Source organism: Myotis myotis, unplaced genomic scaffold (assembly GCF_014108235.1).
Source record: "Myotis myotis isolate mMyoMyo1 unplaced genomic scaffold, mMyoMyo1.p scaffold_m19_p_10, whole genome shotgun sequence".
Classification (NCBI taxonomy): Eukaryota; Metazoa; Chordata; class Mammalia; order Chiroptera; family Vespertilionidae; genus Myotis; species Myotis myotis.
This window is the reverse complement of record NW_023416314.1, coordinates 35,498,159-35,515,415: the sequence shown is the minus strand read 5'-3', so window position 1 is coordinate 35,515,415 and position 17,257 is coordinate 35,498,159. Positions and strand designations below refer to the sequence as shown.

Here is a 17,257-nt window from a genome sequence, read left to right as displayed (position 1 = left end):
GTCCATGCCCTGCCCTTCTCTCCCTCCACACCCAACACACACATTTACCGATAGAACAGTCATGTCCAGTCCAGCTTGGGTCACAGCTGCAAAGCCCGGTGTCTGGGAGGAAGGTTCCGTGGCCCGAACACTGGTCCAAGCACGTGGCCCGGGGTGACTCACAGTTGGTGCCTCCCCATCCCACAGAGCAGTGGCACTCGCCTCTCACGCAGACGCCCCGGCCAGAACATGTGGGGTCCATGCAGTCCACTGTGACACAAAGGAAAGAGAACACAGGTAAGTATCTGACCAGCAAAGGTGAGAGGCTCCTCTAAGCAAAGTACCTCGTAGTGAAGTAAAGGGGCTTCCCACACTCTGGTAGTGAGAAGGCTAAAAGGCTAATTCCAATGTAACCCTGATGTTTGGGGGGCTAGCAATCTGAGTCTGTGCAGTAACTTAATGTACATTCTTGATAACCTATAATTAAGTTACTGCCCCTTTCCTCCACAATCTGGTTTGGCAAGACCTGTTACCTAAATGCTCACATTTTACAGAGGCCATAAACCATGAATCCCGGAGGGGGTTATCAGTGCTGACGCCAGGCCAGTCCCTTAGATATGATCTCAAGACCCCCATCCCAACCCACTGGGCTTTTTGCAAAGCCCATGAAATGTCCAGAAGTCCCCATCCATATTTGGGGGACAAAGAAACCAAAAGGGGATAAAAGAAGGGCTTCCACCATATTGGTTTGCTCAGACTCTGGAGGCGACTCCTCTGAGACTGCCGGCGTAATAAAGCTGTGTAACTCCATTTCTCTAAGTGTCGCTTGGGTTTCTTCAGTCTTCTACAAGAGTAGAAGGACACAGATTTCCTGTGCAGAGGCCACGTGGTATGGAGGAGAGCAGTACCTAGCAAATGGTAAACCTGGCTTCTCAACTCTACCTGCTGATGGACTGTTTACCTCTCTGAGTCTTGGTTCCCTTACCTGTAAAATGTGGATACAAATTCCTACCTTGTGGCCTCCTTATAAGAGCTCATGAGGAAGCCCTATGTTGCAGAGGAAAGGTTTTAACATTTGACCTCTGAGGTCCTAAATTCAAGGGTCACAGGACAAAATATACTGGTTCAATGACCACGGTCAAGACATATACTTGCTCTGAGCTTCCATCTATAAAGCAGGTATGATAGAATTACCTTTCTCTCAGGTTGCTATGAGGACCAAAGACACTGAGGATTTGAAAGGACTATATAAACTGTATAAATTGTAAGTTGTTGGAAATCAGTAGCTGTTTTTCAGTTCTATCAGGACATTCAGTAGCAAATTGTGGTCAGAGCTCATTTATAATTCAGACATGCTTTTACTTTAGTTATCAATTAAATTTTATAACCCAATATATTTGACTTTTGCACAAAAGACTGGGAAACCCAGCGTGGGTATATTAGCGTCTCAGACACAAAAGAGCAGACTTTACAGATGGCAACACTCTGGGAACAGGCTGTGTATTCTGAGGGCCAGCTTATTAAAAAAAGCTCATTTACTATTTAGGTTTATAAAGGAGTTCAGTTTCATGACTTAAATGATGACTAAGAAGACCAGAGATCAGGAGCAGCCACTGCTAAAAACATAATAATGCTAACACAACAGCAATAATAACAATTAAGTTTAATTTAGTTCCTCTCCTGTGCTATATTTTTCTTTTATACCTTATATATATATTATTTCATTTAACCCTAACAACAACTCTTCGAGGTAAATACCATTATTAGCCTTATTTTACAGATGAGGAAACTGAAGCACAGAGAGGTTAAAATAAGTTGCCCAAGATCACACAGTGGTAACTCAAATTTGAATCACTCCTGGCTGGTATAGATGACTTTTTGTTTTCTTTATCATCTGACTGGTTCAAAAATACATTCATCACATACACAGATTTAAACACATAAAATGGTTAAAACATAGGAAAACAAAACAAGGAAAGAAATAGGGCAACGTGGAGAAATAATAAAGCCAAATGAAGGCAAAGAATCTCCTCTCTGGCAGTCTCAGGACACCATTTAATAATGGTTTGGGCATGACCTGCTGGAGTGCCTTGTAATTAAAAGGAATAAAAATAATAATAGTGATACAATTTTCATGACTGGCCCCAGGATCTCAGGATCTCAGAAGGATTATTCCAGCCCATTAGGCTACTATGATAATTCCCTAGATCCAGAGAGTTTTCCAATCTGTCAGGAAATGAGTCAGCGATTCCTGTCCCAGGACCTATAAAGGCATTTCCGGCTCCCTGAACACCTGACCCCAGCTTTGGGCTCGAGCTGTCTCTGAGGGGCCCTTGAGGTTGGATCTATAAATCTGCACTGTCAGCCAGCAAGCAGAGAGGGCGCCAAGTTTAGCGAGAGGCCCTTGGCGGCACAGTCCTGCTCTGGCTCAGACACAGTACGTCTGTGAGGGACCCAGGAACCAGCGGAGCGAATTCCACGTTCTCCGAAGATGGTTCAGGCTGGGAAAGATCAGACGGGACTGTGAGAGGCTACCTCCAGGCCATTCATCATCAATTAATCCTGGCTTCTGAAGGTCAACTTGGTAGAGTGAGTGTGGAACTCCAGGGAAGTTCTAAAGAGGGAAGGCAGCTCCAGGAAACCTGAGCTGAACTGGCTGAGATTCCTGCCTGGAGAACACTGTCCCTGCTCATCCGAAACTCGGGGCCATTATCTGAGCCATCGTAATGCTCTGCCATGGAGATCCTACCTAGACTGTGGGCCTGCCCTCCCTTTCTGGGGCCTTTGGGGTGACAGAGACCCTAGGACAGGATTCAAGTGACCTCTTCCCATCACACTGGGGTGGTTTCCCGCATGATATTTATTTTGCAGGAAACTGTGTGACATGGGAAGATGGGCTGCTGGAGGGCCCGGGAGAAGTTGGCAGGGAGGCGGCTGAACTTCGTGTAGACAGTCTCACTTAGTTTCTCCTTAGAAGAGGTGCCAAACAGTTATATTTTTCCTCTGCAGAGCTTGCCATTTAAGCCAAAATTTCTGGAAGAAGCTCAGCCCATTGATGAAATGATGCGGCCTGCGAGGCCAGGCTGTAAGCACAACTGTTGCCCCAAATGTTCCACGCTTCAGTGACCACACAAGCTATTAGACGCTCTTCAGGACCCAAAATACAGTCTCACTTTTCACTGCAAAAGGCCCAAGTTATTCTCTTCTGCCCCTCCTCCAACCCCTCCAAGCGCCCTGTTGGCGTGGTTCAGGCTTTAAAAAAATATAGGCCAATAAACTTCAGAAGAAGGAAGCCAGAGAGGGGGGAAAGTAAGCTTGTTAGCTGATGTTTTATAAACACAGTGAAACCCCTTAGAACAGAGTTGAGGGAGGAGGGGAGGCAGGAGGGGGGGAGGGCAAAGGCCCCCAGAAACCCCATTATAAACATAGGACTATTCAATGATGTTTCACCAGAGAAACAGAAATAATAAAAGGAATCAGTCCCAGATGGCCCTCCTCAGAAAAGAAAGCAGGAGTAAAAACATTTCTTTTCAAATAGATAATGTAAATCAAAGAGCTACACAGCTCCTTTTCTTCTCTTTGTAAGTACCCTTGTGCTGGGGCACTGTCCAGGGACCGGTGGAGCTTGACCATCCCCCTCCTCGGGCCACACAACGTGGGGGGCAGGGGTGGACAGCCCCACAGCTCCAAGAGGAATCTCCTCTTTGTTTCTCTTTCCTTCTCAGGGTCTTCACCTCAAGTGACTAAACTGAAAAGGAACAGCAGCTGAAGGTCACCATTGTCAGGAAGAGAAAGCCAAGTTCCTTTGTGAGAGGGGCTGGCACACCTCCTCTCTCAGACAGCCCACAGCAATCTGGTCAACGTGAATAGGCTGGAATCAGGACCTGCAGTCACACTTGTGGTCCGCAGACAGCCTGTCTCAGAGAGGCGATGCTTTTCAGACACTAATTCCTTCCTGTTCCCCACTCTTTAAAAATGGGCCCATTATAGTCTCTCTCTCCCTCCCTCTCTATTTTTTTTTAGAGAGAAAATGATGCCTTAAGAGGGGAATACCTGTTAAATCCCAAATTTAGCTCTTGTTAGAGCTCCTTCCACCCCATGGAGAAGGTGCTGGGGCCCTAGATAGTGGACAGTGGGAGGTAACGACTATTAGCATCATCCATCAGTTTCCAAGGCAAAGTCCATCCATTTCAAAAGACCTTGGAGGAAATGAGTGGAGGAGAACAGGAACTGTGCTTCGGTTGTCCCCAGAATAAACTAATAATATAAGAGCTAACATTTATAGAGCATTTACTATGTGTCAGACACTGAGCTTTACATGTATCATTTAATTCACTCCTCCCAACAGCCCTCTGAGGAAGGCATTCCCATTTTATAGACGAGGGAGCTGAGGCTAGTTAATGTCAGAGCCGGGACCCAAGCCTACATCTGATTCCCGAGTATGGGCTCTTAAAGCTACTCTAGACTGCTTGTGAGGAGGACTCCTCCTTTCGTGTGGAATTTCCATGCAGCCGAGAGGAAAGAGCACTGACCGGAATTGCGGAGGCCTGGGTTGAATCCCGACCCAGCCATCGGTTAGTTAGCTATATGACCATGGTGATGCCAATGCTCTTCCCTGGGTCTCAGTTTCTTCATTTGTGAAATACATATAGGTACTTATCTCACCTTGTTAGATTTCCTGGGAAAGAACTGATGCCATGGTTATATCAGCAGTTCACTTTCTAGCTTTGATTTTTACAGGCATATAAGGGTGTCCCATATACATGTATATAAACTTTGAATAATTATAAAGTCAGTATTTATTAACATACCATTCATCTTCAAAATTAAGTGAGTTATCATCTGTTAAAGTGTGTACACAGATGGAGAAACCAAGATGGCGGCATAGGTAAACACCTGAAATTGCTGCCTCACACAACCACTTCAAAAATACAACTAAAAGACAAAACGGACATCATTCAGAACCACAGGAAGGTTGGCTGAGTGGAAATTCTACAACTAGAAGGAAAGAGAAAAGCACACTGAGACTCAGAGGAGGTGCGGAAGTAAAGTGCAGAGGTATGGAGGCGCACGTGGCAAGGGCTGGCAACTGAGGATGCGGTTGTCTTTTTCAATCGGGAGGGAGTCACAAGCTCCTGACTGCTCTGAACTCCAGTTCTGGGCAAGTCTCTGGGGACCCAGACTCATATGGGGAGAAACTGGACTGTCTGGCATCAGGCAGAACTCAAGGGTGGCTTTCTCTTAGAGGTGCTTGCAGCGATTACCATGGGACACTGAGACCCAGGGCTTCTTAGGGTAGGGTTGAGGATCAGCCATAGCTGTTTGTTCTGCCCTGTTGATTCCCTGAGACCCCACCCCACCCAAGCTGTGTGCAGAGGCTTTTACATATGAATGGCCTGTCCCTTTGCAATTTAAAATTACCCAACAAACTGCAGTTGGGTCAGAGAGACCCAGAACATCCAAAAGAAGGCCCAAGGCCCCACAGCAGCTTGCATTGCTTCCTTCACGGCTGGGCCTCATCTGGGCACCTCCAAACCCCAAACAAGAAGAGGAATCTGCAGATCTCTCCATAGCTCCTGCTGGGTAGCCTCAGGCTGAGGCTAAATTAGCACCTCCTTAGAGATCCCAGAACCAGTGTACCTAGTGGTCAGAGTGGGACCATCCAGATTACAATTCTTCAGATCCATAAGGGACACACTCAGGGGGCAGACTCAGTGAGCACCAAAGCTCCACTGAAGCAAGTCTTGCCCCATAAGGGTGTCTCCAGCAGAGAAGTTATCCCACCGTAGACACAGCTGATTCTCACAGCCAATTAGCCTGGTGGTCAATTCCTCCCAGTGATACCTACAACAATCAAGGCTTAACTACAACAAGACTGTGCACAAAGCCCACAAAGGGGTGCATCAAGAGTGTCCACCTCAGGTAATTGGGGAGGCTGAGCCACTGGGCCCTGTAGTATACTTAGCACAGAAAGCCACTCTATCAACACAGGGAAGCAGCCAAAATGTGGAGACAAAGAAACAGGTCACAAATGACAGAAATGAAGGAAAGCAAATGATTGGATATAGAGTTCAAAACCACGGTGATAAGGTTTTTCAGTAAATTTAGTGAGACCCTCAATAAATCTAGTGAGACACTTGAGGATATGAAAAGGGACAAACTAGAAATTAAGCATACACTGACAGAAATAAAGAATATTATATAGAGGTCCAACAGCAGACTAGACGATCGCAAGAATCAAGTCAAAGATTTAAAATACGAAGAAGCAAAAACACCCAACCAGAAAAACAAAAAATAAAAAAGAATCCAAAAATATGAAGATAGTCTAAGGGGCCTCCGGGACAACTTTAAGCATAAACATCCAAATTATGGGGGTTCCATAAGAAGAGAGAGAGAAAGATATTGAAAACCTATTTGAAGAAATAATGACAGAAAACTTCCCCTACCTGGTGAAAGAAATAGACTTACAAGTCCAGGAAACACAGAGAACCCTAAACAAAAGGAATCCAAAGAGGACCACACCAAGACACATCATAATTAAAATGCCAAGAGCAAAAGACAAAGAGAGAATCTTAAAAGCAGCAAGAGAAAAACAGTTAGTTACTTACAAGGGAGTACCCATACGACTATCAGCTGATTTCTCAATAGAAACTATGCAGGCCAGAAGGGAGTGGCAAGAAATATTCAAAGTGATGAATAGCAAGAACCTACAACCAAGATTACTTTACCCAGCAAAGCTATCATTCAGAATTGAAGGTCAGATAAAGAGCTTCACAGATAAGAAAAAGCTAAAGGAGTTCATCACCACCAAACCAGTATTATATGAAGTGCTGCAAGGTATCCTTTAAGAAGAGGAAGAAGAAGAAAAAGGTAAAGATAAAAATTATTAACAACAAATACATATCTATCAACAAGCGAATCTAAAAATCAAGTGAATAAATAATCTAATGAACAGAATAAACTGGTGAATATAATAGAATCAGGGGCATAGAAAGGGAGTGGACTGACAATTCTCAGGGGAAAGGGATGTGGGGAGTGCGTGAAGAGACTGGAAAAAAATTGTACACCTATGGATGAGGACACTGGGGGGGGGGGTAAGGGCAGAGGGTGGGGTGGGAACCGGGTGGAGGGGAGCTATGGGGGGAAAAAAGAGGAACAACTGTAATAATATGAACAATAAAGATTTAATTAAAAAATAAAGTGTGTACACATTTTGGGGGGACACCCTGTATTTACTTTATGAAGGAGAGAGACATTCCTTTGAGCACCTGAGAGCTACATGTATGAACACACACACACACACACACACACACACACACACACACATATGAGTGTGATAATGGAAGGCAGAGTTTGGAGGTCTAAATACACTCATACTTCAGAAATGGGGAGTGAATGAGCTAAAAGGGGAGTGGAAAGACCTTGGGCTATGGAGACAGAGAGATTGGGCTCAAACCCAACCCTGCCATTGGCTAGCTGCGTGACCTCAGGCAAGCCATTTGACTCTTAGAGTCTCCATGTTCTCGACTATAAAATGAAGATGATTTCCCCGCCCTACCAGGGTTTGCAGTTAAATAATGCAAGGCATCCAGCACAAAGCCTTGGGTATAGTAAGTACTTGGTCCAACACTTCTGTGCCCTTCACTGAGTAGGACTGCATTTGTCTGTCCTCTTCTTTAGGTTCATTACTATTGCTGATGGGCTCCTGGCTCAGGGTGGGGGTCACAGGGTGGCTTCCTCTGCTGCCCGGATGTCCTCTTGGCCCCGTGCGCTACCCTCTAAGTTGAGGAAGGTGCTGGGCTGCCTGCACGCATCTTACCTTCCTCGCAGTTCTCGCCCTTATAGCCGGGGTTGCAGATGCAGGTGCCCATGATGCAGGTGCCATGGTTGCTGCAGGCCACATCGATACACTGGTTGGTGGGCACGTCACACTCGGCGCCCTTCCAGCCGCTGTGGCACAGACACCGGCCCTTCATGTACTGGCCGTTCCCACTACAGAGTACGGGGCAGGAGGCTGGGGAGAAAGCACAGGAAGCCTGGTGTGAACCAAAGCCCAGCATCCCCCACCAGCCTTTGTCCCTTTCTCCCCTCCACCTGCTGGCTTGACCAAGAGCCTCCAGTGCTTTGCCACAATTCTCACGTGTGCCCATCTGTCTGCTTCTCTGGTTTTATTTAATTCCGGATTAAACACATCTGGAGCTGTAGGTGAAGGTGTGCAGTGCACGGCCTGGTGGAGCTGATGCCCAGTGAACCCTGCTCCCTCCCACCCCCTAATATTACTGGGGCAGCATGGTGGTTGCTAGGACCCCAGTGAGTTCCTGGGGCTCCCTGGGAAAGACAGCTGGACCTCCTGCCTGCCCATATCCCTCCTCCAACGCTCTCCTAATAGCGCTCCGTTTTGCTTCCCCACCCTCATCTGCAGCACACTTACTGTTGTCTTTAACCCAGCTTTCTCTCCGTTTTCCTTGCTTTTCAGGCCTCCACTCAAACCCATAAACCATGGCCCCATAAGAGAGTAGCTGAGCCCAACTTAGCTCTTGAAAGTATTATCTTTGCATTCTGCCTCTTAGCGTTTTGTGAACATCTGTACAAAGAACACTATATAAAAATAAATTATATTTCAGTGTGCTGTAAGTACCCACCAGCCTTAGTGAGCTTCACTAAGAGGCTGTTTTATACAGGGCTCTTCACTCTAAGTGCATACGGGATGAGATGGTAATTCTCGTTAGAAGGGATGACTCATCCCTTCTCTCTCAAACCACTGTCCCTGCCCCCACCTGGCAGCTTTTCTTTAGAAAGCGCTTGGCAGGGGAATCACTGTGCTTCCTGGGGGCTGCAGGCTTTGCTGCCTCAAACTGAGTCTATTTCACCTTAGAAAGAATAAGCAGAATCCCCAAAGCAGTGCCACCTCACTGTGTTTTTGGCCTGGGGAGCCATCTCTGGCTTCCACCAATGAGCAATGACTCAGGCATCAGGTCTCAGTTCCAGGAGCACCTCACCTGGGAGCCCTTCCTGGTCCTCACCATCCAAGCTGAGACAGCTGCTCCCTTTCCCTCCGATAGGCACTCCCTGCACGTGACCTCCCTACCGTGTTTCTCACCTACTAGCCGCTTTGTAATCGTCGATTTTGTCTGTTTCCCAGGCAGAGAACTCCTGGGCTTGCTCAGTGTCTAGCACAGGACCAAGCCCGAAAGGACACAAAGCAGATGACTGATGAGGGAGAAAAACCAAAGGGAGTTTCCCCAAAGGGCGTGCCAAAATCTCAGGATGACAGATCTCCTTTGGTGTTTTCCTTGTTGATTCTTGCAGGACAATAATGAAGGCCAAAGGCAAACGGTAGATCATGGCAGCCTTGAAACTATCGCCAGGGGATTATCATTAGACCCTATGTGCCCAAATCTGAAGCAACACTGGGGTCCTGTGTGGAGGAGAGCAGTCTCGCCCACCTCCCGAGTCCTTGGTGGTCTCAGCCATGATGCTGCCTGTGCTGTTAGAAGGCATTAACTGAGCAAGAAACCAGGCCTCCCTTCTCTGGGCCAGGGGAAACCACGCTAGCTGAAGGTGAACTTCGAAGACACTTGGCAAAGGTTGATCACTCCTCTCAGGGGAAATCCGCTTTTCAAGGACCCCCATGCCACTCCTTCTGCCCCCACAAGGCGACATGAGGTTAACTGTGGCTGCCCCTTCCTTCCTGACCTCCTGGTCATGCACCTGTGGGTCAAGTGGCCTGAAGACCTCCCTCACAGGGTTTCTGAAGGATGGCCCTTGGGAGCCCTTCTCGCGAGAGTCAAGAGTGGCCTGGAACCCTACCTGGTTTGGCTCAGTGGGTAGAGTGTTGGCCTGCGGACTGAAGGATCTCCGGTTAGATTCCGGTCAAAGGCACATGCTTGGGTTGCAGGCTCTACCCCTAGTGGGGGGTGTGCAGGAGGCAGCTAATCGATAATTCTCTTTCATCATGGATGTTTCTATCTCTCTCTCTCCTCCTTTCCTCTCTGAAATCAATAAAAATATATACATATATATTTTTAAAAGAGTGGCCTGGAGTTCTGCACTGGCTCTGAGGAGTGGGACCTGAGCTCCCACGGGGCATGGGGAGTGGAAATCGCAGGTCCACACCGGGGCTCTCACCTCTGCCGCAGTCGGGGCCCAGGAAGCCCAGGAAGCAGTGGCAGGTCCCAGAGATGCAGTCCCCATTGCCGTAGCAGTTGCTGGGGCAGTTATCCACCGATTCTGGGGGAGAAAAGAGAAGGAGAGCTGAAAACAGAACCTTCCCCAAACAGAAGGCCCAGGAATCAAGCCTCAGGTTAACACATTTGAGCTCTTCTTGCCCAGTCACTGAAAGCAACCAATGAAGTTAAGAATTATATGTTACTAGAGGCCCAATGCCGAAATTCGTGCAAGAGTAGGCCTTCCTTCCCCCGGCTGCCGGCACCGGCTTCCCTCCGGCACCTGGGACCCGGGCTTCCCTTCGGCCACTGGCTTTGTCTGGAAGGTCGTCTGGAAGGACGTCTGGTCTAATTAGCATATTATACTTTTATTTTTATAGATATAGCCTTGGCCAGTGTACTCAGTGGTTAGAGCGTCAGCCAAAGCACCAATGGGTCTCGGGTTTAATTCCTGGTCAAGTGCACATACCTGGGTTGCAGGTTAAATTGGGTCCCGGTCAGGGTGTGTGCGGAAAGCAACCAATCAATGTGTCTCTCTCTCTCACACTGATGTTTCTGTCCCAACCCTCCTTTCCACTCTCTCTAAAAATCAATGGAAAAGTATCTTTGGGTGAGGATTAACAAACAATCTTACATTATTTTTACTCTTACTAAGATATATCTCCACTGACATTAAGAGTTGTGTGCTGGAAAATGTCTGCCTGAACTTTTTTTTTTTTTTTTTATAAATCAAATTTGTATCTACAAATACATTAGAAACTTTTTGCAAAAAATATTAGTGAAAAAAATAGTTCAACCTGTTAGCAGGGCTATCTTTGGATGCTCGGTTATTGGGTGATTCTTGTGGTCTTTACACTTTCCTGTGTTGTTTTTTTTTTTCACAATGAGCTGATATTCGAGGAATCTGGTTTTTAAAGCTACTGAGCATTTGTAAACCTATCTTTTCCCACCTCTGATTTTTCAAGCCTTAGTCCGGTTCCCTCCACACCTGCTAACCAACAGCTGCATGGCCAGCCTCTCAGCTTCCTCTTTTGCTCCCTCCCCTCTCCTCCCCTCCCCTTCCCTACTCCCCCTTCCCTGATTCATTTACCACCCAGCAGCCTGAGTAATGATGTCTCTGAAACATTCTCCTACTTAAAACCATTCAATGGCGGAGAAATGAAAATATCCAAGCTCCTTTACAAGGCATAGATCTGGAAACAGCCCAAGTGTGCATAAGAAAGCTGTGGTACATTCCCACCATGGAATACTATGCAGCTGTTAAAAAGAAGGATCTCTTATCCTTTGAGATAACACAGAAGGAACTGGAGAGTATTACGCTAAGCAACATAAGCCAGTCAGAGAAAGACAAGTATCATGTGACCTCACTCATATGTGGAATCTAATGAACAAAATAAACTGACCAACAAAATAAAGCCCAGAAGCATGGAAACATGGAAAAGACTGACAAATCTCAGAGGGAAGGTGGAGAAGGGCGGTGGGATGGGAAGAGATTAACCAAAGTTAACCAAAGAACTTATATGCATATATGCTCTGCCCATGGACACAGACAACAGTGTGGTGATGGCTGGGGGTGGGGCGGAGAGGAGGAAGTGTGAAGAAAATAGGGGACATCCATAATAATGTCAACAATAAAAAATACACGTAAAAAAAGGCATAGGAGTTTCCTTTCATATTCCCGTTGCCCCCTGCATTCCTTATGTTGTTGGTCAGTTTATTTTGTTCATGAGATTCCACATATAAGTGAGATTATGTGATAGTTGTCTCTCTCTGACTGGCCTATTTCGCTTACCATCTGCTATGATGCCCCTCTTGAAAGATGTTCCTTTCTCTAATTCTTCCTCATACTTTGGGACTGTCTGAGTGACACGTCATGAAATATCAAATTCATTTCAGAAAGGTTTTAGTAAAAAAGTAGTCAATGTTGTGTAGCTCCAGTTAGTACAGCCATTAGCTAGAAAATCTATGCATGCCGAACTGCCCTCTTCCCAAATGCTGGGTGTGGAACAAAGGAGAGAAGTCACTATATGTGACTATCTTCTTTGTGCCATGTATTTCCACAAAGTTTGTCTCATTTCACTATCACCAAATCCAAAAGGATGTATGGTTATTCCCCCCTTTTTTTTTTAATTTAAGGTGGCTGGGAGATGAAGTGACTTGCTGAAGGCCACACAGATACAGTGGCATGGAGGCAAGATTCAAACCCAGGCCTTAGGATGCCAAGCCTGGTCTTCTTCAATACTATTATGCTCTCTGGGCCTTAAAGAAATTCACTCCATAGTAAGCCAGGAGAATGAGCGAGGTGGCAGATCTGGGGGACAGAGAGGCCAATCCTGAAGACACCAAAGGACTCAGCTGAAAGGTACAGAATTCTAGAACTTTTAGAACTTAAAGGGATTCAAGAGACCATCTAGCCCAGCGGTTCTCAACCTGTGGGTTGAGACCCCTTTGGCGGTCGAACGACCCTTTCACAGGGGTCGCCTAAGACCATCCTGCATATCAGATATTTACATTACGATTCATAACAGTAGCAACATTACAGTTATGAAGTAGCAACGGAAATAATTTCATGGTTGGGTCACAACATGAGGAACTGTATTTAAAGGGCCAGAAGGTTGAGAACCACTGATCTAGCCCAAAGCTTTCATTTAATAGAGAAGGAAACTGAGCCGAGGAAGGGCAGTGACTCACCAAGGCCTCAGAGTGAGTCTGCACTCAGAGTTGAAAGTAGAGGAAAGGTGGGCAGAGTTAAGGATTCAACCACATCTCAGTTCACAACTAAGTCTTGAAGCCAAGGCGAAGGCCTCTGGTAGATGAGATGCTACCACAGAAGACGAGTCTTGCCTACGGGACATTTGCAGCCTCAGTGGGGGCATGAGATGACACTGCCACCCGGGCAGCAGCACAGGACGTGAAGCGGCTCCGCGTGGAGGTGAGGAAACCTGGCCTGGGGTCCATTCTTCTGGCACCATGCTGGGTGACCTAAAGCAACTTCCAGCCTATCTCACCTTCCTCATATGTGAAATCAAGGTGAGGGCAGAGGTGACCCCTAGGACTGCTTTCTGTTCTAAAATTCTGTGCGTCTGAAATTGAGAGCAACCGTGCAGACAAGGCATCCACACACAAGGGCATGGAGCTTTAACTGCTGCAAAGCACTATGGGCCATGGACATAGACGATTACAGGGCCAACTTATGGGGACAGCTTATCTGGGGCAAAACCAGCAGAGGGGAAGGCTTCTCAGAGGAGGTGGGCGTGAAGAATGGCGTGGATATGGATAGAGAAGGGAAAAGACAGGGAGATGGGGAGGAACTCATCGCATGGTACACTTCCCAGAAAGGTCTTTCCCAATTGTCGGCCACTATCAACTTGGAAGCTACTTTAAAAGTTTGGAAATAGGGTTCAAATGTGTGGTTCCTTTCATGAGTGGGTGGGAAATTCCACTTGCTCCATGTTGTTCCTCTGCTAACATGAGCAATTTTACACTAACGGGTAAGAACAAGAGGGTCTAACCCAGCATAAGTTCTCGTTTCAGGGCAAAGTGGTTGGGTCCTCACAAGCCATGGCCCCAGGTAATTCTGCTCTCACTTGCTTTGCCTGGAAGTATCCATCTTCCTAATACCTTTACTTTATAAGTGGCTTCCTAAACACTGAGAGAGAGAGAGAGAGAGAGAGAGAGAGAGAGAGAGAGAGAGAGAGAGAGAGAGAGAGAGAGAGGGGAGAGAGAGAGAGAATGGCTTAGAAAGTTTCATTTTGAATATTCTTTTAAAAATAAGAATTCTGAGTAAAGTTTAAGGCAAGATTATTTTCACTTTTAGCTACTGGCTAAGGTAGGACTGGAGGGTGGGCTCCACCTGCGGTATCTCAGGAATACAGGACGGAGGCAGAAGGCCTGACCTCGGGTCTTGTTCTGCTTCTAAATGGCTGTGGGGCCTTGACTATGTCACTTCATTTTTCTGCACCTGTTTCCTCATCCCTGCCTGCTTGGCAATTCCTACGCCTTCTTTCAAATACAGCTCCAATGTCACCTCCTCTGACAAGCCTTCCTGATTTCTTTTTTATTTTTTAATATTTCTTTATTGATTTCAGAGAGGAAGGGAGATGGAGAGAGAAATAGAAACATCAATGATGAGAGAGAATTATTGATCGGCTGCCTCCAGCACACCCCCTACTGAGGATCAAGCCTGCAACCCGGGCATGTGCCCTTGACCAAATTGAATCTGAGACCCTTTAGTCCGAGGGCCAATGCTCTATCCACTGAGCCAAATCAGCTAGAGCCTTCCTGATTTCCTAAACAGGCTAAGTTACTCTAGGTCTCTCTCTTTCCTTCCCTCTTCCTAAAACCCCAAACAGTCCCCAGCATTGACTGTGAACTCCCTGAGGGCAGGCACCAAGTTTATTCATTTCTGTATTTGCCCTTGAATCCATTTCACAGAGAGGGTCTCAATAAATGTTTGTTGCTATCACTGAGAGAATTCAACTGGATGATCTCAGAGGCCTCTCCCAGATCTAAAGCCCTATGGTTCAGTCCTTCTCAAAACCATGATATAAAAGTCTAATAAAATTACTATAATTACCAGTTGCATTTATAGCAGGATTGATTGCAGATCAGTGTTACACACACACACACACACACACACACACACACACACACACACACACACTTTCTAGATTTTGAATTATCTGCCACAAAGCTTTCATGGTGAAAAAGTGAGGAAAGTATGTTTTCTGTGACTGAGTCTGGTGTCGGTTGCTAAATCTGACAGCACAGAATGCTGTTTGCTACAAAAACTTGCCCCAGGCTGTTGGTTTCAGAGAAGGCAGAAGTTTTAGGAAACATGGAATAATTTTACGATAGTAACAAGGAAGTGGGAGGGAGACGTTTGGAGAATATTGCTGTTTGATGAAATGTTTCTGTATATAGTTTTTCTTCCGTTTGGAAAGATTTCAACTACTTGGGGTCCACCTGGGATCCCACAAATGATGAGTCTCCTCTGAGGAGCTAGCTCTACGCTAAACACTAGTGCAGGAGTGACACTCACTGGCTTGGGAGGAGTGTGAACTTTGTTGACTAAACATGCTGTTATGTTTCCAATTAGTGTTTGGTGAATGTCTTCCGTCTGCAGTTCCTTCCTGCTTTGCTCATGTCCAAGCTGCAGCTGCCTTCATTCTGCAGAAGGTGTTCCTTCAGATCTGCTCAAATCTAAATGGAAAATGCAGCTGCCTACGAATAACTGATTTTCCTAATTGGGTATGTGGCATATGGGAAGGCAGGGGCCTTCCCGCCCTGTGCTTTTGTTTTTCCATCACCATAGTGGGTCCTGTTAGGAAAATTGATTCTTAGGAACGTGTTTTTCCTTCCATCAGTGTTGGAATGCAGAGTTTAAATGTTTCCTTAGCTCCTTCTCTGGACATGTGTTGTGAGTGGGCGTGTTCTCAGGATGTTGAACAAACTATTGCTCGAAATACAAAGGGGCATCAGCAGAAGGAAGAAAGACAACAGTGTTCTTCCCTGGAGGAGACATGGGAGACAGGAAACCACAGGGCCTCGGTGAAGCCACTGCAGCACCTCATCTTGTCTGCTCACTACACTTTTCCAGAACAAATCACTAGCATAAGCGTGTCCAGGTGAAAGGGTAACAGTTGATAAATACATCCTTCCAAGTCCAGGGTTGATTGCCGGAAAAGCCTGCCTTCATTTGCCACCTTCTGCTTTTCTGTTTTGAAATCTCAAAGCCTCATTTTGTAGGAAACAGGAGAGACCAGAGAAAAATCCTGCCTGGAGAAGGACTACTGGGCAGCCTAACTGTGGACTCCCATTTCACAGGAGCAGTTAGCCTAGAGAGGAAAGGAGGCTCCCCGCCTCTATCAGCTCCCCAGGGCCTGGGCACACCTGCTTCATGCCCTGGTCTGAGCAGGCACACCTCTGTGGTCACAGGAGCCTGACCTTGGATTCTAGCACCAAAGATAGAAGGAGCAGCTGTGAGGTGGGAGCTTACCAATCATCCTTGGCTTCTCTCTCTGCTTACCTTGCTCTATCCCTCCCTTCTAGTCCCCCCACCCCCATCCTCACACCCGTATTGTTCTCCTGTGATGTGTCCCAGATGACAGAAGCTTGTGTTTTCTACCTACAATTCCTTCCTCTGCTTCCCTCATGTCTCCTTCAGTTGTAAAAGTGGATGTTGGCAACTGTTTGGGAGAGCTCAGTTGAGGAACCAAGGTCTACCCAGTGCCTGGCAGAGACCCACTCTCTGACACCTCCTTTGGCTTCTCTGTAGGATGGATGCTAATGCTTAGGCAAGAAGGGAAGGATCTGGACTTTGGGACAGCCAACTGGACGACTGGGTGTGTCACCTTGACTGCAGCTAGTGACATTATACATCCTGAAAGGGGATTGGGTTTACTATTGGCAACCAAAAGAAGAGAGGGAAACAAACTAGATAGCATAGCTGGGATTTAACTCTACAGCAGCTCCAGGTTGAGGGAAGACTCTAACACAGATCTCCTCATCCCCTCAAATGAACTGTGAAAGATATGTCACTTACTCATTACTTATAATAATTATGAGAAATAGGTACCTTTGCCACCATTTTACAGTTTCAGATGGAGATCAAGAGCTGATGTCACTTTCTCAAGGTCACAGCTATAAGGGCAAATCTGGTAGGTGAACCAAGTTCTATCTGAAGCGGAAGTGCGTGGTGTATGGCCTGGACCAAAGTCGGGGCTCTGGAGCCAGGCTGCCTCTTACTAGCAACATGCCCTTTGGGCAAGTCATCTCTAAGCATCAGTTTCCTCACCTGTGAAATGGGGTTAATAATAGCACCCATTTCAGAGGGTTATTGTGAAGAGCAAATAGTATAACGCTGTGCATGTAAGGAGGTTTGCCCAGGACTTGGCAGAGTCGGTATTTCAGTTTGAAGAAAGGGTCAGACATACATTTCATTTGGAACTAAAACAACATACTTACTTGATCTAATGAATCCAACCCAGGCAATGTGGGTTATTGGGGATAAACACACGCACATATGCATATAAAACACAGAGCAACTCCCCATGGTTAAACCGGGAAAACAAACAAGCACTGAGCTGAATGTGAAGGAGGCAGGGTGTTTG

General features: G+C 46.5%; 1 protein-coding gene across 1 annotated transcript in view; it reads right to left on the bottom strand.

Moving 5' to 3' along the window:
- TENM4 (teneurin transmembrane protein 4) overlaps window positions 1–17,257 on the bottom strand; it is a 734,586-nt gene that overhangs the window by 137,101 nt on the left and 580,228 nt on the right. Inside the window, exons 12-14 of the mRNA XM_036324847.1 lie at window positions 10,108–10,209; window positions 7,799–7,993; window positions 49–249 (exon numbers count right to left, since the gene is read on the bottom strand). Coding sequence (XP_036180740.1) covers window positions 49–249; window positions 7,799–7,993; window positions 10,108–10,209 — 498 coding nt within the window. The remainder of the gene's footprint in view (window positions 1–48; window positions 250–7,798; window positions 7,994–10,107; window positions 10,210–17,257) is intronic.